This window comes from Toxotes jaculatrix, chromosome 2, assembly GCF_017976425.1.
Source record: "Toxotes jaculatrix isolate fToxJac2 chromosome 2, fToxJac2.pri, whole genome shotgun sequence".
NCBI classification, from domain to species: Eukaryota; Metazoa; Chordata; class Actinopteri; family Toxotidae; genus Toxotes; species Toxotes jaculatrix.
In genome coordinates, this window is record NC_054395.1 from 11,104,361 (window position 1) to 11,124,494 (window position 20,134).

Sequence of the window (20,134 nt, forward strand, 5' to 3'; positions counted from 1 at the left end):
ACAATCTGGGAACATCACGTCAAACTACATCACTTCCTGTGCAGCGGAGGATTTTAGCTGCTGATACAAGCCTTTACTGCATATTCAGCATGTTAAAATCTTTACATAAGCCAACGTGAGGAGGTGAATGTCCTGACTGACACACCTACCTGCCCAAGTCCTGATCAGGTCAAGACATCTCATATGTCTGTCTAACTGTGAAGGTCTGGACCGAACAGCTGTTATGACACTGACATTTCATATTAATTATATATTTGCCTCCAACTTAAAAGAAGATTTAAAGAAGTTATGATGTTGTTCATGGCATCACATTTCTCTAGCCATTGGACAAATTTACACACTTATTCAGTGTCACTCAGTGCATGTTTATTGTGATATGACTGTATGTAATAAGATTGTAATATGACAGGTGTGTTTACAGAGATTGCTGTGGAGTGACCCCAGGATCTGCAAAAGAACAGATGGGTATTTCATTCAGACATATAATTTTGCCAATTTAACATTTTTTTCTTTTTCTTTTACACCACTGTTTTTTTTTCTTTACACCGTTGAATTACAGATTAGCTTCAGCCAAACAGGCCTTCAAGCTACTTACACTGACACACGTAGGCCACCTCCAGGTACTTGTAAGTGCCGCCACAGGGGTCCCCAAACACGGAGTTGAGCGCTGCGACGGTACAGCTGTTTTTCCCGTTGCAGCTGTGGATGCAGAGGCACATGAGTGAAAACATGCTTTAGAGAACGGGCTGTTATAGAGATGAGGATTTTTCATGTCTGTTACAAAATGCTCTCCATCAGCTACGTGGTTGCCAAGGGAAATCACCATCCACACAGCAAACACACACGCTCACACTCACAAAGCCTGTGTGTGAGACATTTTTGCAGCTTGCAGTTGCTCCTAGGTCCAATACAATACACACTATGAAATGAGCTTCTACAACTCTTCAGTGGTGTTCATGCCACGTACTTTGAAATGACGTTCACCAAATGTTTTTTTTTTTTTTCACATAAGGTGTAGCTTGGAATTGTCTGTCAAATCTGTCAAAAATTTTTTCTAACTGACTCAGGAAAGCTTTGAAGAACACCAATTCACTCATATACCCTTGCCAAAAGTAAAACAGTCTCTTGAAATCTTAATTTTATTCTTTGTATTTAGCAACTGTACCTTTGAGCAACTTTGCTAGTGGGCGCTGAGCAGTCGACATTTTGAGTCTGAGAGCTAGGCCGTTTGTAAGAGCAGGTAGTCTGGTCACGGCGTCCGTAGTCAGCTCCATAGACAACTATAACCTGCCCGTAATCTGACAAAAAGAGGAGGAAAGGCGGCAAAGTAGAGAAAAAAGAAAGAAATGTAATACATTTTTATAGAGGTCTGATGTATTGAAAATGTAATTATGCTTTTATTCATCACATCAATCCACTACCAATGCAAAAAAAGAAATATTTAATCTTACCGCAAAACAAATGTGCCACGGAATCCTCACATGCAACGACTTGAACTGTCAAAGTAACACAAATCACATTAGACATCACTCTATCAGACTTATTAGCAGCTTAGAGTTTGAACTATATGCTTCATGCAGATGTGTGACTGACTTGCTGGCAAGCAGGTGTAGTTGGTCTCCACATATTTGTAGATGCCAAAGCAGGGATCAGAGGTACGGACCAAATTGGTGTTTACCTCACACACTGTCTTGCCGTCACACCTTTAGGAATAACAGCAGGAGCATGTTTTTAGCACAAAGCAGGAAAATCACAGAAAAACTGAAATGATCGTATAAGGTGTGAAACTACATTAGATCTACTTCTTTCAGCTGTTTGAGAAACTTAGACATAGCCATTATTTCTACCTATAGATGGCTGACATCTTCCCATCTCATCAGCTGCATTTCATTTTCCTAATGTCTAGATAATCTGATGAGATCTGTTGTGCTTCAGTTGGTAAGGTATGTGCTTTCCTGAATGGCAAGTATTACATTTGAGGTAATGCCTCTTCCGAAGCTCAGTGACACTGAATCACAAATTCATTGCCAGCAGCAACCACATTTAGCATACATGTGGAAAAAACACTGTATTTTAATTCTCATTTTGTAAATAAAATGTGTACCTGTTCTTGAGGACGTCCACTGTGCCCTCTTGAGAGCACCTTGTATTGGCAAGCTGCTGAGGAGGTCTGCCCTCACTGCAGGTCTCTCTGTCTGTACGTCCGTACAGTGCTGCCTGCACGCTGATCACTCCGATGTCTGTTACACACCAGGGGGAGAAATCAAGAAACAAGACCAGAGGGAAAGTGTGGTTCTAAAGATATTAATTCGTGTTTATTCTGCTTATCTTTATGATGCTGAGTCAACCTGAAATGTTTACAGCTGATATGCTATATGTTCATTGGCATGAAAGATTTTCTGTAACCCTTCTCATCTCTACCATAAACATCAAAATGTTTTCTCACACATTTGTCAAAACATTCAAAACACCCAACTTTATATATCTATAATTTTACCAGCTCATATTTGAGATTATTGTAAACAAACAGTAATTGTCATTGGCCATGGGACACCATCTAATTTTGCAACAGATGGTTATCTGTAAAAGTCCAGACAAAGCTGTTATTGTGTACCATCCACAATGATTTAATGCCTCGACACTAGTTCAGCCAGTTCATTTAGGCCTTTAAGCACAAATGTTGAAATTCATTGTGGACACAGAGATTTAGAAAGTTCAGTCGTACCGCAGCTCAGGCGTTGGACATTGTGGCCGTTGTCACAGGTGATAACCCTCTCTGTGGAAACTACAAAAATAATAGATATGAAAGCACAAATTGAAGTGTGTCCAAGACACATTTTTATATATATAATATATATATATAGTATAATAAATACAAGCATTCTCATATCACATTCCCACTGTATATTTACCTGCTGTCATGAGCAAACATGTTGTTGCCAGCACTGCAAAAGAAACATCATCATCAAAGTGTGTCAGTCAAAAGTTAGAAAATCTTGTCGTTCTTTCAAATTCTTTTTTGTATTCTGCTCTGTCAAAGTAGAAAGGACTTGTTTTTTCATAGCAGACTTTTTTTTTTTGACTTGTACAGCACAGATTGTATTGACAACATTAACAATGACTGTCATACTCAAGTGTCCCATTCCAGTGTAACTGTTAGTCAACATGCATCGCCGCAGGGTCTTGCTTATATTAATGGAATGCAGCCATAATTTGTTACTAATTACAACTGTCGTTTTCCTGCTATGATGTGCCAAAATGTCTGGCGAATGAGTGTCTATAAGTCTAATCTATTTCTGTAGTTTCTGTTTCCTGTTACTCAGATAATCATTGCTTGATTGTACACATGAATTTCACATTAATCAGCATGCACTGTGATGTTGTCACAAAGTCCATTTGCTGGGATCCCAAATCACAACAACTTTACAATGAGTCAGACAAGGAGTAATGGACCTCCACTCCAAACAGAGACAGAAAACTGTGTCAGTGAGCCACTTCTTAAAACAAGAATAAAACAGTGAAGCATGCTGGGTCTCAGGGCAGTTTTTTGGGGGGGAAAAAAAAATGAGTGGACTGTGTAAAAAGATCCACAAACTATGATAATTGATGTTTAGGGGTAGGGAATCAAAAGAGGCAGCAATGGAAAGTGTGTTGGAGAAGTAATGTGTCAAAATGAAAAGGAGATATTTGTTTAAAAAAATATAAATAAAATTAACAATAATACATAAATAAATAAATAAATAGATAGATAGTCCCAACTCCAGTCAGACATAATAAAGCTCTCAGCCTCTGAAGCAAGGCAGCAGAAGTCAAACCCATATAATCACTGTTTTAATTGTCAGTCAGTTGTAGTACTTACGCAGCACGGTGCTGAGTCTGAAGCAGAGCATGGTTTTAGAAGATCCCCGGTCTTAGGTAAACAGTGGAACTGATGATGGATGGGACCGACACACCTGTATTTATTCTGCTTGGTGAAGAATTGTCTTTTCCTTGTTTGCAAAATAGTATCTGGAACTTATGCAACTGGCTCATTGTTTTGAGATCTAATTGTTCAGAGATGGTTTTTCCAGCTAGACAACAAATACACTCATTCAGTTCCTCATTCAAATCACTAAGACCTCTTTCTTGCTTCATTTACATTTTCTTCCTTGAGGGAATTCCCCTTTGAGGTGTATGTAGTCTTGTCCTGAGGAGTTAGCCCCATTGTCTTTACTCCATGTGCTTGTGCAAGGATTTAGTCTTCCAGTTTGCCAATTAAAATATAGTTCATGGAAATAATCAGCACTGCATTTCTTTAAGACTGAACAGGTGCTCCTGTTACTCCCATATAACATGCCCATGTATATACAGTACATACAAGTTGTTGTTCCTGGAATACACTAAACCACAACTGTTGTTTCTTTTTTTTGTGTTTGGACTTCCTGGAAGATGCATAAATACCAGAGGATGACGGTCAGTGCAGGGAGTTTAACCAGAGTCTGACTTCCCTGATCTGATAAGATTTGTGAAGCTCCTCTTGTGCATGTTTATCTAGATTTTTATTAATTAATTGTTAGCATAGTGGCAAAATGACAAAAACTAATGACAAGACACATGTTGCTGATTTAATCTATTTTATTTAATGCAAGTAGATAGTGATCTCATTGTGATTTCAGTTGGTTCACACAGACTCCTGTGGAGAATCTACAGGATCTGTAATAAGACAGGTGATAGACAATTTAATGTTGTGTCACTGCAGGGTGGTTTAAAAAAGAACTGCATTTTTATACTTCGTCAGAACAGCAGCAAAAAAAAAAAAAAAAAAAATTTGAAATCAAGAACAACATTTAAGCTACTTACATTCACAATCGTAGGCCACCTCCAGGTACTTATAAGTGCCGACACAGGGGTCTCCAAACACTGAGTTGCTTGCTGTGATAGTACAGCTGTTTTTCCCATTGCAGCTGTGGTGGCAGAGGGACATGAATGAGTACAGGCTTAGAAAGAGCTCTGGTGCATAATCTTTGGTGTCCAGGTGAAAGTGGATGGCATCACAAACTTGCATTTATCACTGTACTGCCATTAAATACGCCATGATTTTGATTTCCACAGCCTTCAACCTGCGGTACAAGCAGACAAAAAGTTATGCAACAGTACCTCTCAGCAACTTTGCTGGTGGGGTTTGAGCAGTCAGCATCTTCGATCTGAGTGGTGGGCCGTCTGTAGGAGCATGTGATCCGGTCATGGCGCCCGTAATGAGCACTGAAGATAGACATAACCTGCCCTTCAGCTGGGAGAAAGAGGAGGAAGAGTTTGAATTAAAGAGGGAAACCTGTAGCTGTGAGACCAAAAGACCAAGTGAGATATTAAGATGAGGGCTAAAGTGCCAAATATAGCCCTCAAGAAGAGTAAAATGTGATCTTACCACAATGCAGATGTGCCAGAGAGCGCTCACATGTCACATGGTGAACTGTCAAAATAACATGAATCACATTAAACATACATGTATCAAAAAAAAAAAAAATCAGTCTAAGACTTTGCAGGTTTGCTTAAGTTCCACACAGACATGTGACTGACTTGATGGGTGGCAGGTGTACTTGGTCTCCAGATACTTAAAGGTGCCACTGCAGGGATCAGTTGTGAAGATATTTGCGCTCAGTTCACACAGCTTTTTTCCATTACACCTGCAGGGAGGATGTAAAAATCACAGTTGGTTCAACATATGAGTTCACGCAGACGATAAGGGAGAAAGCCCTGTTTTTTAAAATATGTACCTTTTCTTGAGGATATCCACAACACCTGCCAGAGAGCACTCTGTATTTGAAATCTGACTTGGAGGTTTTCCCTCACTGCAGGTCACACTGTCTGTACGTCCGTACGATGCTGTCTGAACGCTGATCACTCCAATGTCTGTTACAAAGCAAAGAGTGGAAAAATTAGAGAAAAATAAATCAATTACTATGAGTGAAAAATATTTATTTATCATGATTATTTGTTTTAAACAGACAGACACAATGCTGATGGGTTGCATCAAAATTCAGTACTACTGTTTCCTTCTACTTCAAGTGATGGCTTAATCTTGAATCATACTAAAAATAATTTGTTTTGGAAACTAATTCTGGTCACCTGACATACACATCAAATATTTATTTCATAATCCTGGTAACATTCAACGCCTTAATGTTTTTCATGTCTTAATATTGGTTGAGTGAGATGATAAAAGTAAAACTAACAAAAAAAACTGTTGCCCCTTTAAGCGACCTTGACAACAAACCAAACCAACTCTTCAGTCCTGCCAAAATAAATGTAAGCAAAGTTGTGGACAGAAAGTTTTGGAAAATACATGTAGAGTTGTACCACAGCTCAGGCGATGGATGTTGTTGCCCTCACAGGTGGTAACTGTCTCTGTGGCTTCACCTGAGAAAAAAAAAAACCAGGAAGTATGATTTTAACACAGAGCTACATACTGTGTAAAATGTATTCAAACATCCTCATTCCATCTATATTTACCTGCATTTACAAGAAGGCAGGTCGCTGCCAGCACTGCCAAACAAATAGCACTGTTAGATTGTTATCAAAACAAAGAAACAGGACAAAGGTTTAACACATTTTAAATGGAACATATATTTGATGCTATCTCAATGAGGAAATCTACACCCAAAAACCACAAAGACTTAAAGGAACGCTTTGGTTTCTGTGGCAAGAAAACTGAAATTTCACAAAATCCCAAACTAAAGTTTCACATATTTATATAAAGCTATATGTATATTATCATCAGTATTACTCACAGACTATGGTGGTGAAGCAGAGCATGGTGCTACAGGACCCAGTGGTAGGTGACCAGTGAGACTGATGGTGAGAACAGACCCACTCGGTATTTATTCATTTGGATCTAGGGCAATCTGCGTCTATTGTGCAAAACAAACCCAAACCTCACTCCAGTGGCTCCTGTTCAGCTGGCTACAGTTTCCAAAATGAGACCAACATCAAAATCCCATGAGGGACAGAGAACGCCCGGTCTCAGAGACACAGACACGGAAGAGGCCGGAGCAGCTTGAAGACTTTTGTGAACCAGACAAAGCACATTGTCACACAAAAACAGGGAAACTGAGGAAGACTGGGAGCTGAGAGGAGCGGCAGTCTGATAATAAATTGGCTAAACACATTTGTAATGACAATAATGCCTTGAAACATATTGTGTGCTGTACTTTAACAATTGTCATACTCTGGTTATACCTGTGTATGTGTTACATGGAACTGACTGATTATGTTTATTTCAAACTAAATGGTTTTGTCTACTGTGCTTTGGAGGAAATCTAATGGATAATGATCACATGCAACATTTTATCCAGTCTTCCAGGAGAATGAGGTTCACGTCCCGCTTCCAGCATGTGGTTAGATTCAGGCTACACAAACTCAACATTAGGGAAAGACTGTGGCTTTGATTAAATATAGAAACAGTAAACGCGCCATGTTTTTTCCCCATTTTGAAGCACACACGAGCTCTCTCTAACCTCAACCGAGTGCTTTAGCCTTGAGTTCCCGAAACAACCAGGAGAAAATTTGCCTGCTTGTGGTTTTAGTTGCCACATGTAGATCCTGACAACAATTGAAATATGTTCCCAGTCCCAGTGTTTTTCAGATTGTGAACATTTTGCAGCTTCATTGATATGTCAGTTTAAAACATGTTCTTATTGTGTTGATAAAATATAATCAGGGCAGAATTATATTTCGTTTACATATTAGCTGTTGCAAATTAGTGGCAAATAACTTTTTCTGTGGATATGTCTGTGTAAAGCCATCTCATTTACCAGGTATTGGCATGTAAGCATTACACTCCCATACAACTGTCAAACTCACAATGGACAGTGTTAAAGAAAAACTAGTAAAATTGATGCAACAGAGCTGGATAGATAACCCTATCAATCAAACACAAATCATATTGCCTATTTTATCCACAATGCAACTCGATCACCAATAGGTCAGTCAGAGATTTGGGTATGTTATGCTAGTTGTGGCCCCAAGTTGCTAGCCTCAAAAGAAGAGCAGGCTATAGAGGTCTGGTGAGCTCACTCATTCACAGGACCTTATGTTTTAAATTGGTGGCCAAGGAGAGTGAAGAGTGATGGGCAGAGACCCAAAGAGAACTGTCCCATAATGAGAAGGGCATATGGGCAACTGTTAGTTCACATCTCAGGTGCACTGGAAGGACTGAAAGGGACACTGAAGAAGTAGTTAAAAAAGATGAGAGATTAAACTTAGGAATATGGCGAGGAACGATTTGGGCTTTGTGAAAAGGTTAAAAGAGGAAGCAAAGCCAAGATGGCAGCAACAGCTAAAGCAGATGCGTTGCCTGCAGTGAGTACAACTAACTGGTGATTACATAAAAAGGGTGCCAGTGCCGGGAAAGCGTCATGTGCAATACTTGTTTTGGAAAACGTGATGCTATGTGGGTGTAGGAAAAACAACTTCCAGAGGACAGAGGACACAATGGTTTGTCATAATGGCTTGAGGATAGTGGCAAAAATAGAAATTCTGAAGAAAAATTATGCACTTGACAGAGATGTTGTATTGGAGCCAACATATCTGGGGGTAATGCATGTAAGCTGGCTTGTAATGATAGGTTAAAACTATGTTTTGTGGATCTAGGTATAACCTGATTGTGCCATAAGACATAAGAGCAAAATACTTTTTGGCTCCACTGTAAAGTCTGTTGGCTAAAAAGAGCAAAAACAACATGGATTTTTCAAGTTGGGAAAGAAACAAAACCATTGCAGCTGAAATCTCTTTAGCTCTGGGCCACTGTTGCCGTGGTAATATAAGGGCGAAAAGGAAGAAAGTAGAGGGGGAAAATAACTCCACACAGAGAATGTGGATATAAGATGTGCCAGCATAGCTAAACATAGTTTACAAAAATTCGCTTTATTTAGAAACTAAATTTTGTTTGACATTTGGCTTATGTTTCTCTTTTTTTTTTGGAGGCCTAAAAACATAATGAAGCAAGAAAATGGCAGAATTGATTTATTTATTAATATATTTCCTGAGACTCCCAAATACATTAATGCTACCTGGGACCTCCATTTGCTATTAGAAACATCGGAATAACGTATGTGTCCCATGACTTGTTTCAGAATGATTTCATTGCAGTTTAAGATATGAGAGATAAACCTACATTTGAAATAGCTTGTGCTGCTGTGAAGTGACTGAAACCTGAACACAATGGGACCATCTTTAATTTCAATGGCGGCCCCTGGTGGTAGTGGAGGAACCACAAGACTTACAAAAGGTGAAGAGTATTCTGTGACTCACAGACACCATCTACTGGAGTTTACAATCTAGTAAAGCACAGAACCTTTTACCTTACAAATGCCATCAGTCTTACATACTATATATTATGCAAAAGGCAGCACATGTCACATCAACATAAAATGCCCACAGAGAATGACAACAGAATCTGCTGTATAATAACACCAACAACACAATGTAGTACATAAAATATGGGTATAATTTCCCTCTGGTTTTCAGGGAGGTGTACGTGCTACCACTGCTGGTGGGTTAAGATTTATGTTTGGAGGGAGTCCCAGTTTTGTTGCTGTGCTCTGTGCTGTGGGGGTCGAATCCTTTGGAGTCTCCCTCATTTTCCACCTCCATTTTTCATTAAATTGCTTTATAAAATCCCATTTTGTTTACAAGATCATTATATAAAAATACACTGAAAATTAAAGTCAGCAAAGTCGATTTGCAGAGCAAAAACTGAACATCATGTTGATTATCTGCTCCTGAAAAGTGACAGCTGCTATGTGTTGTTAACATCATTTAAAAAAAAAAAACTAACCTGAATCACATTTTCACAATACAGAAATGTTTTCTCCCCAAGATGGCACCTATGCCTAAAAAGTTCATTTAGAAAAGTTGCCACTGATTAAAAACCTAGAAAGACATGACCAACAATAGAAATGTACAGTAATGCAAGGTCATTTCTGTCAAAGCGCAGCCACAATTTAACTAATTCATACATCTAGCTACTCTGCTGAGACATGATCCCAAGAAATTCCAGCTTTGCCACACTGAAACAGACATACATTTAACCTGAAAGTGAAACTGAGAAACTGAAACTGAGAATTGTATTAAGCTAAACTTTGCTCTGGTGATGCTTGGGTTTGAAAGTAGAGACTTTTGCGGAGGAAGTTAAAGGAACCAGGCATTTGCTTGTAGAGCCCTTTTGCAGAGTTTTGGGAGACCTCATTGTTAACCTGGAAATAAGCACAGTTAATAATCAGATGGGTCCATGTTTAAATTAAAAAGTGCTGAAACGTGAAGGGGATTTAATAGAGCCCCAGTTAATTTTGCAGGAATAAGAGACCCTCACCATCACCAACATTGTAGCTAAGTCATGAGTTGCAGCATTTTCCTCAAGAATGCGGTCCATTGTCTCAACGTACCAGGACCCCGACTGGGGGTCTCTCCAAGAAACGTAGCCTGTAAATGTTGCATGGTCACACTGGCATTAGGAAGACATACACACTGAGTCAAGTCTGTAAATAGCTCTGACATGCATTTGAAAGACTACATTATTAATCTAAATGAACACAGATGCATGACACACACACATTTAGACAGAAACACACCAGGAAAAGTTGAGTAGGACACCAGAATGTCACTCGGTGTGGGCAGAGAGGTTCTGGCGTCTGGTTCATCAGACATGCTCAGAGAGTCGCTGCTGGATGACATCGGAATGGCGTCTGTCTGGTCATCTGCTCCACCGATGGATGGTTCGACTTCATCAGGGGACACCTCAAAGCCTGTGTCTCTTTCATCTCAAAGACAAATGTATTTTCCACGTGAGACCACTTTAGATGAATGCATAACCTTTAAATGTCTTAAGTAGCTCTACGCATTTTACACGACTTATTACTTTGATATATTCAACAGTATGTTCAGTATTAGCTACCTCCTCCACATGCCTGGATGAAGAATAGTTTGGGTTTGCCCTGTAAAGAAGGGCAATGCTGGCCGTTGAGGTAGTTTGTGATATACTGAACTGGGACATACTGTCCGTCCACACCATGCACAGCACCAGGGAAGCGGTTGTGATTCACCTGCAAACATAAATATGAGCCCATTTCAGGTCTTAAATGCCATCTGGGTCTGAACTTGTGCAGAGTAAAGAAAGGTCTGGCAGGAGTCTGATAGAGCATGTGTCAGTAGCAGGTATAATATTAAACCATGCACAGAGACTGTTTGTCTGGTAATCTGAAAGGGATGCAACGACTTTTATTGTAATTGCTCTCTATATTATCATCAGTGTGAATTGTTCTGATGAAAAAAAAATACAGGACATGTCTTACCTCAGTCCCATGGGACAGCATGATAACCACACAGCAGTCATACTGTGAATGGTCTTTCTTAGACAATGCTGACAGTTCATGCTTGATTTGCTGAAACATGAGGAGAAGTGTTAGCTATTCAAACATGAAGTGTGTTTTACATGTGGTTTCAGGCACAGAGACAAAGGAAACAATTCTTACTCTTTGTTTTAGGTTTGTTTTGACTTCCACAATAAAGTTTAATGCCTTGAATCTTCTCTTCAGCTTGTCACAGTCTATGTTGGACCCTTTGCGATCTTTCAGCTCGCTCTGAGGTTCAAACTCAACGTTGTTTATGATGAGGCAGTGTCCACACGGGCTGGCATCCATTTTATAGCTCTGAGACAGACATACATGGAAAATGTTGCAAGGACAGAATCATGATGTAAATATGTGATCTGAGAGAAAACAGATTCTTTAGTGGTCTTTGTCTTTCTGTATGTTGTAAAGCGCATCAACAAATAAATGGTGCTTACCTGAATACTGTCCCGCCGTGTTCTGCCTGGTGGCTTTGGTCTTATGTACTCTCTTTCAGGTGCTGTGACATTAGATTCAATATGCATTAACAGACAAGGACTGTTTTCAAGGATTGTTGTTAATACATAAATTAACTGCACAGCTTACATGGACTGGGAGTAGTTCCAGGTCTCTGTATTGGATGGATGGGGATATCATCTTTGCTTTGCTTATCAACATCCATTGGAGGAGCTATTAAAGAAACAAAGAGCACATGTATGAGCGACAAATCACACCAAAGTGTTTACATTGTAAGAGATACATATTACTGTAAGCATGTTCCTACAGTTATGATATTAATACTCATGAGATATACCATAGTATCACACACTTACAAACTGGAAGAGGCTTGAGAACAGGGCGAACGACCTCAGTGGGTGTTGCCGGCTGTAGTTGAACTGTCGGAACTCCATTCTGGAGGAGCTCTGCCAGACTGTGCTGGCCTGTCTCCTGAAGGCACTCCAAAAATAATGGAAAGGCTCGACTTCCACGGGTCTCTAAGTCCCGGACTAACTGCCTGGCCTGGTCGCGTCTGGTCCCAGAGCTCTGAAAGGATCATTCGAGTAGCAGCGTGACATTAAATCATCAAGTTTCGCTTTGAGGGTTCGTAAACACCCGAACAACTCGAACCTAAATGCCGTGCCTACATAGCTTGTCCTACCTTAATCTCATCGATCATGTCGTGGGTGAAAACTCCTTTTTCCAGAAGACCATCATAGAGTTTTGATGGGTCCAAGTCTTTCACCAAATTGGTCCTGTTGCGCTGAAGAATATTCTTGTGTCTTTCCTCCATTCTCCATCCGACACTTAACCACCTGAGTGAGAAAAGACCGAGGAGCTGTCACAAAAGCTAACAAAGACTAACAAATTATGTAACTGTTGTAGAGTCAGTCGGTATCTAAAATTGTGCGCAATGACTCACCTACTTTTTAAAAGGGAAACGATACCTCGCTCGTGTACAAATGCTAGTTCGTTTTTAATTTCGTTTCTCTTATTTGTACCTGCTTACACTGGGCACTTCCGTGTTTACATCACCGCTGCCCGTGAGTGGTCCACCGACAGAGTAAAGCTAGGGTGCGTTTGATTTTATTTACTGCGCGCCGCTGCCAAGAGGATCACGTACCACAACGCCCTCATACTGAAAACCGCGGCGCGACGAACATCAAACCGAAAGCACACACACGAAGCGAAAAGGTCACCAAATACTCACTCTCCCAAAATTACTTTCGACACTGGGCGCCTCCCCCCTGTACTTCTGCTTCGCAGCAGCAGGTTGTCAGCTTACCCTGGAGGAACTGTGGGATGCTGCTGAACACACCCTTTGCGTTTCGTTGTCTGTTCACATCAGCGTTAACCGAGGGGCCGAGGAGCATCTGAACCTTCACCAAATATGTGGCGTAGTACCGGCTGACCGCTTCTGCTTGAGGTGACTGGGAATGTAGAGCTGTTGCGTTGAGACAGCTAACCACCGTAGCATCGCAACTAACCCCAATGAAAAAAAAAAAAAGAAAGAAACTGCGTGACCGTTGTTATCCTCGAGTAATAACGTTAATACCCCAGTCCAGTAACATGTCAGCAAAATTATGATATGGCGACGTCTGCTGTATTAGTTAGCTGACATAAATCGCCTAGCCTGCCTAGCTTTGGGTTAGCATGCTATAATGTAATTTTCAGCATCTTTAGCTCCCCGGTTGCCTTCATCATTTTTGCATCATTACACGGCTAGCGTCAGTTTGGTGGAGAGGCAGTTCAGATGGATTTCTAACCAGCTAAAGGCTGCGTCGTTATTTCCTCCGATTTAGTCCACTTAATGGTGATAGATCTTCTGATGTGTTATAGGTAACTGTGATGGCAGGGTCAAAGATGTCTTTGGTGCTGGCTGTGGTGTGGGTCCTCTCGGTGCTGCTGACAGGAGAAACCCACGCTGGGCCTGAGATGGACCCGTACAAAATCTTGGGAGTAACCAGGGGTGCAAGCCAGGCTGAGATCAAGAAGGTCTACAAGCGTCTTGCAAAAGAATGGTAAATATTTTCACATGATTCTGACCTGTTGTTATAAACCATATTCAGTTCTTTACTAACGAGCATCTTCTTCTCAAGGCACCCAGACAAGAACAAAAATCCAGGTGCCGAGGACATGTTTATCAAGATTACCAAATCTTATGAGGTTAGTCACATCTTGAAATGTCATTCATTAAACTGACTGATGCTTAAGCTTTAATATCACGAGGCATGTGTATGTTAGATATGATTAAAGCCAGTAACAGACAGTACGAGTAACTGGAAGACATTGTGTCATATTGATGTTTGTCCCTCCCAACATTCAGATCTTATCCAACGAAGACAAACGTGCCAACTATGACCGTTACGGGCAGACTGATGACACCCAGCCATACGGCAGCGGCCGCTATGGTCATCGCCACGACAGCTTTTACTTCGACGAGTCTTTCTTCAACTTTCCCTTCAACAGCAAGAACCACAGAGACTTTGCTGACAGCAAGTACACACTGCACTTTAACCAGTATATCAGCGATGTGGTGCCTGACAGCTACAAGAGACCATACCTGATAAAGATCACCTCCGACTGGTGCTTCAGCTGCATCCACATCGAGCCCGTCTGGAAAGAGGTGGTGCAGGAGATGGAGACTCTAGGTTTGGAATGAACATATAAATCATGCAAAATGATCCAGCTGCCTCGTCCTCTGTGAAATTGCACAGAGCGAGTTGAAAAGGTTGATGTGCGAGTATTTGTGGACATCCTTGTCTCTACAGGTGTCGGAATAGGTGTGGTGGATGTTGGCTATGAGAGGCGGTTAGCCAATCACCTCGGTGCTCATCGCACCCCATCAATACTTGGAGTCATCAACGGCAAAGTGACGTTTTTCCATTACGCTGTTGCAAAGGAGCATCTGAAGCAGTTTGTAGAGGACCTTCTTCCTCAGAGACTCGTGGAGCGGGTAAACTATCTGCCTGTCTTGTCATGAATATTGTATATGTATATGGACATTGCTTCGTTTGCAATTCATACAGAGGAATGCAATGTCTGTGCATATGAAAATAAATGGAACAGTTTTCCGTTCTTCAAATTTCAGGTCACCGACAAAAACGACCTGCAGTTCTTGAACAGCTGGCATGAGCTCAACAAGCCACACGTGCTACTGTTCGACCAAGTGCCTGTAGTTCCTCTGCTGTACAAAGTAGGCTCTTGTCTTGCAGTTTTTTTTTTCATTTGAAATGTAACTCAGGTGACACTGACTTAGTAACTGCATTACTAAAACAAACTTCCATAATTTCTCTCTGTATCTCCACAGCTGACAGCTTTTGCTTATAAGGATTACTTGCAGTTTGGCTACGTGGACCAGGGCCTTTCAGAGACTGTCAATCTGCAGAAACAGTTCAACATCAACACTTATGCTCCAACCATGCTGGTGTTCAAAGAGAACATTGACAAACCTGCTGACATTATACAGGTAAATCACAGCAATATGGAGCCTGGCCTGGGCACTTTCTTTTTCTACCAGTTTTATATGATCTTTCTTTTTTTTTGCAGTGATGTAGTTTCACCCGTGTTCATTGAAACATCGCCTCACTCTTGTTGTAATGTACTTTTTGTGGTTATGTTTTTTCTCTGCAGGCCAAAGGAATGAAAAAGCAAATTATCGATGAGTTCATGTCAAACAACAAATTCCTCCTTGCGCCGAGGCTGGTCAATCAGAAACTCTTTGATGAGCTTTGTCCTGTCAAACAGTTCCACAGGCGCAGGAAGTAAGAGAGCCTAACACTATTATTTTTTTTTAAACATCTGATAAGTCACAGAATATTGAAATATGAAAACATGCTGAATTATGTTTTTGTTGTAATTTCCATATCACATTTTAGGTATTTTAAGTTAAGTACTTTGTATTTACTTACGTGCTGTGATGTCTGTCCTCCCCTCAGATACTGTGTCCTACTGATCACACGTGACGAAGAGACCTTTTCTTTTGGGAACCAGGCCTTTCTTTCATTTGCCTCCACCAACACCAAGGAAGTTGTGAGATTTGCCTACGTGTACCAACGGCTACAGCAACCACTCTGTGACATCCTCATGCAAAACAAGGACAGTGCGCAGTCGCCACCACAGGTACACCCACATTTGTACAACACAACAACCACCCGTTCCACGGTTAAACTACAGTTGAGAGTTGGCATTGCTTTAGGATATGGAATGTAATGAAATAAATGTGTGTGGCAAGGATCTGAGTAAGATCCATACAACTGAACTGAGAACCTCTTTGAATTTTTTTTCCTGCCACGTATTACATCTAAAAGCCTGTTGTCTGTTTGCATGTGTCTGTGCGTGCAGGTGGTGATCCTGGAGAGGCGTAACACTGCAGGGAAGGCCTTGTTTAAGCCAGTGACCGCCTGGAACGGCAGTGAGGAAGACAAGCAGCGTCTTCTGGACGAGTTGGAGCGACTTCAGAAGGACCCGTCCATCCTCATCCATGACGCCATGCTGCCTGAGCTCAACAACGAGTTTGCCTCTGTATGTTCTCTTTGACTTAAATAAAATAGTCGGTTTGGACAGTGCTTGACCTTGGAACAAACTTGTGCAACCAATATTCTTATAACCATTTACTGTTTGCTAATTATCCACCACCATTAGTGCTGTTACTAAATGTTATGCTCTCATTTTATAGATGTTTGTAATCCGATGGATCTATGCATCTTACGATTACCTCTCTGAAGTCATCGATGATATTCTGCATAATAACTGGTAGGTAGACGTCTTTTAACTTTCTACCCAAAGTTTCATTCACTTAAAGATTTCACTTATATAAAGAAATTTGCTGTGATACAACAGTACTTAATTTTCAAGCAAGCTTTCCTCTCTTCTTATGGAAGAACACACTCTTGAGATATAAATACAGTGTGAATTGTTGCATTAAAATGTCTGCGGTGACTTACAGGCGTGAGATGATGCCTCTTCTGTCTCTCATCTTCTCTGCCCTGTTCATCTTGTTTGGAACTGTGGTCATTCAGGCCTTCAGGTTGGTTGATTTACCATACACGTTTCAGTAGACCACCAAAACTTTAAGTATAGCAACACATCACTTTTTCCTGGGATTCATGCATGAAGAAAGCTAAAGGCAAGCCAAAGAAAACAGAAGTTAAAATGCTGTGAATTTTACTTTGCTACATCTAGACATCCCCCTTTTGGGGGTGGAAAATAAAACATTTTTATTTTTTGTTGTGTGTGTTTTCAGTGATTCAAGTGAAGATAAACAGACAAAACCGAAGGCAAAAGATGGAACAAAAGCAGAAAACGGGTCCCCAGGGACCAGCACTTCAAGGCAAGAATACATTTAAAATGTTTACACTTTATAGAGCAGGATTTATCATGGTGTTTTTAAACTCTTTATTTTGCACTGCTGGTTTTAGTCGGCCCCCCAAGAAAAATTTTGTGGAGGTGACGGAGCTGACAGATATCACTTACATGAGCAACTTGGTGAAGCTGAGGCCAGGACACATGAACATAGTGCTGGTGCTCACTGACGCCTCCAAGAACATCCTCCTGAGCAAGTTTGCCAAAGAGGTCTACTCCTTCACAGGGTCAGCTCAGCATCTTTTCTAGGAGCAAATAAAGTCAATTTTATGAGTTCTTTTTTTCCTGCGTAATAATCTGTGTGTACTTTATCATGTCCATTCCCTACTAGGAGCCTGACGCTGCATTTCTCCTTCCTGAACATTGATAAGCACAGCGAGTGGATGAACACGCTGCTGGAATACGCCCAGGACGCCATGCATATCGATGCAGACGAGGACGACGGTGGAAACCACAAGATAGACTACACGGGCTACGTGCTGGCACTTAACGGCCACAAAAAGTACCTTTGCCTCTTTAAGCCCGTCTACACTGGGGAGGACCTTGACAGTAAGTCGTCCGAGGATGAAGGGGGCACTTCAGGGGGTAGATCGAGGTCCGGTTCCCGTGACGACCACCCACCGCGCAAATCCAACCGATCCCGCAGCCTGTCCACCCTGCAGATCCACCACAAACTGGACCGCCTGGGGTTGTGGATGGAACGGCTCATGGAAGGCACTTTGCCTCGCTACTACATTCCAGCCTGGCCGGGACTAGACAAGATCACCCCCTGTAAATAGATGGAGCCGGAGTTCAGCAGGACTTAGTATTTATCTACTGTCACACAGAAACGGTTCCCCTCGTGTTCTGCTGAAGTTAGGCTAGAGCTGCCTTTTTTTGCACTTGAGATATTTATAGTTAAAGATGTCTTTAAAGTTGGGTCAATACTACAAACTTGGCTTTAGTGCAACTACTGTGGGACAGGTCCTTTAGCGTACCCTTCTTACACTTATCGCATGCTGTTTTCAACTGTTGGTACTCTTTGTTTTGTTCAGGCAAATGCTGCTGCTACAGCCTTGTGAACAGAAAATAAAATCACTGTGGTCACACGTACTCTCCTGCCTTCATGACCATCCGTCATATTCAGTTACACTGAAGGAGGCAGGAAAACTATCTACTAAGTCTTTATGATTGAAAACTGTGAATAGAGATGCATGTCTCTAACACTAAATGTCTTTGCCTTTTTATGCATCTCTGCCCACTTTTTTTTTTTTTTTTTTAGTTTTATATTACCTCCTGGATGCTGACTCGCTTGTGCAATATAGCATACTGCTGTAATGACAATGCCTTTTACCTGGACCTCAAGGGTTTCTCCATGTTCTTCCTGATCATGTGATTGCAGAAAAAGAAAAAAGAAAGTACTTGTTTTGTTACATGGAAACTGTCAGGGGCTGTGGTTCTAAAATGTACTTCACTACAAGCGAGAATTATTTAGCAGCCTTGGTCTAATTCGACAGCCTCAGTTAGCCAGTAGCTCTATGTAGCAAACAGTTTGTCCATTTCATGTCCTGAATGTTTCACAAACGGCTCAAACGATTGGCTGATACATTATCATTATGTCATCTTGAATATAGACAAGCACATGAAGGTGAGGTCAAACTTAGTGTGTGCTTGCTTGGTTTATTAGCTTCTTTTGTCCACATTAAGTGTAAAAATTAAAAATGTCATTAATATAATTTCGTTGGTACTACGTTATGTAAATACTATACATAATCATGTTATCAATAGGACTTATATTTTAAAGAGTATGTAACTTTTAAAGATAAGGTGAATGTTTTACATTTATCGAAATGCTGTAGTTAGTTTTTTTTCAGTTTTCTTTTTCTTGAAAGGATTTTCTTTTACAAGTTTGTGTTAAAAAAAAAAAAAAGATGTCTGCTACTGTCAGATGTTTCCGTTGGTCTCCAATAGTGCATTTATCCTCTTGTTGGTTGTAATAAAATGCTTTATGTTTATTAATTAAAACAGAAAATTAACCCGGTCACTCAGTGTTTAATGAGAAATATGTTCAGGTACCTGTGGTACCTCCATTAGCTCATATCCATCAAGGTTTAGACCACGGCGGCCCTGGAAAATCTCAATTCCATAAATAACTAACTCATATAACAAAAATGGTTAGTGTGACTATCACTATTACATTGACTGTTGAGTGTTATGTTTTTAATGTAACCCTTTCTGTATAACTTGCTGTTAAATGCTCCTTAGTGGTGTCTTGACTTAAATTTGATCATTTCTATTTCTTGGTTTGGATCCTGGATTTTAAATAAAGAGTATACCCAGCCGGCCAAAGAGTGCTCACGTGTTATGAGTTGAACTGTCAAAGTAACATAAATCACATTAAACAACAGTTATTGATAAATTTTGCAGCTTTCATTATTAGTTTCGTGTAGACTCTTGACTGACCTGTTGACTTGGGTCTGCAGGTATTTAAAGGTGCTGCTGCAGGGGTCGGCTGTAAAGATCTTTGAGTTTACTTCACACTCTTTCTTGCCATTGCACCTGCATGGACAACAAAAACAACACATTTCCAACACCAAGCAAAACAACAAAAACAAGATAGAGTAGCTGGATGTAACTCCAGTTCTGGCAGTCCCTGGCATCCTGAGGGAGAACTTTGCACTCGCTTCCCAGCCAGGAGGTAGCGTGCCCTATAAAACACAGTGCTGTCTGCACACTGATCACTCCAACATCTGGAAGATATTAAGAAACAAGAGTGAGACGAATAAATAAATTACAGACAAAAGATATAATAGATAAAAAGAGGATGTAGCTAGATGTAGATAAAATAAAGACATAAATACATCCCAACCTCACTCACAATCCAAACTCTAAGCTGTGTTAAAATAAATGCAATGACTGTTGAGAACAAA

The 20,134-nt window shown here is 40.7% G+C and overlaps 3 protein-coding genes across 5 annotated transcripts; 1 reads left to right on the top strand and 2 right to left on the bottom strand.

Moving 5' to 3' along the window:
• Nucleotides 1-344: 344 nt before the first annotated feature.
• Nucleotides 345-6,856, bottom strand: LOC121191163 (rhamnose-binding lectin-like). The gene is made up of 17 exons (XM_041052274.1): nt 6,768-6,856; nt 6,490-6,522; nt 6,337-6,396; nt 5,754-5,889; nt 5,557-5,663; nt 5,405-5,449; nt 5,137-5,269; nt 4,840-4,943; nt 3,860-3,910; nt 2,913-2,945; nt 2,726-2,785; nt 2,105-2,240; nt 1,594-1,703; nt 1,452-1,496; nt 1,166-1,298; nt 596-699; nt 345-447 (listed from the first exon to the last, which is right to left on the bottom strand). The coding sequence occupies exons 1-17, from the start codon at nt 6,790-6,792 to the stop codon at nt 416-418; spliced, it is 1,347 nt and encodes a 448-aa protein (XP_040908208.1). The 5' UTR covers nt 6,793-6,856; the 3' UTR covers nt 345-415.
• Nucleotides 6,857-8,987: 2,131 nt separating this feature from the next.
• On the bottom strand, nt 8,988-12,967 carry casp9 (caspase 9, apoptosis-related cysteine peptidase). Of its 3 annotated transcripts, none has more exons than XM_041066234.1 (11): nt 12,788-12,967; nt 12,523-12,676; nt 12,197-12,407; nt 11,970-12,053; nt 11,822-11,883; nt 11,508-11,684; nt 11,328-11,417; nt 10,931-11,078; nt 10,608-10,796; nt 10,349-10,458; nt 8,988-10,232 (listed from the first exon to the last, which is right to left on the bottom strand). In XM_041066234.1, the coding sequence occupies exons 2-11, from the start codon at nt 12,652-12,654 to the stop codon at nt 10,107-10,109; spliced, it is 1,329 nt and encodes a 442-aa protein (XP_040922168.1). In that variant the 5' UTR covers nt 12,655-12,676; nt 12,788-12,967; the 3' UTR covers nt 8,988-10,106. The 3 variants fall into 3 exon arrangements, with proteins under 3 accessions (XP_040922168.1, XP_040922159.1, XP_040922177.1); XM_041066225.1 differs by having other exon boundaries at nt 12,784-12,967; XM_041066243.1 differs by having other exon boundaries at nt 12,809-12,902.
• A 63-nt stretch (nt 12,968-13,030) lies between these two features.
• Nucleotides 13,031-19,548, top strand: LOC121200717 (dnaJ homolog subfamily C member 16-like). Its single transcript, XM_041066182.1, has 15 exons — nt 13,031-13,287; nt 13,701-13,882; nt 13,961-14,027; nt 14,188-14,512; nt 14,633-14,817; nt 14,953-15,057; nt 15,172-15,330; nt 15,495-15,625; nt 15,800-15,983; nt 16,206-16,385; nt 16,540-16,616; nt 16,810-16,890; nt 17,107-17,193; nt 17,282-17,452; nt 17,557-19,548. The coding sequence occupies exons 2-15, from the start codon at nt 13,710-13,712 to the stop codon at nt 18,002-18,004; spliced, it is 2,373 nt and encodes a 790-aa protein (XP_040922116.1). The 5' UTR covers nt 13,031-13,287; nt 13,701-13,709; the 3' UTR covers nt 18,005-19,548.
• The last annotated feature ends 586 nt before the right edge of the window (nt 19,549-20,134 follow it).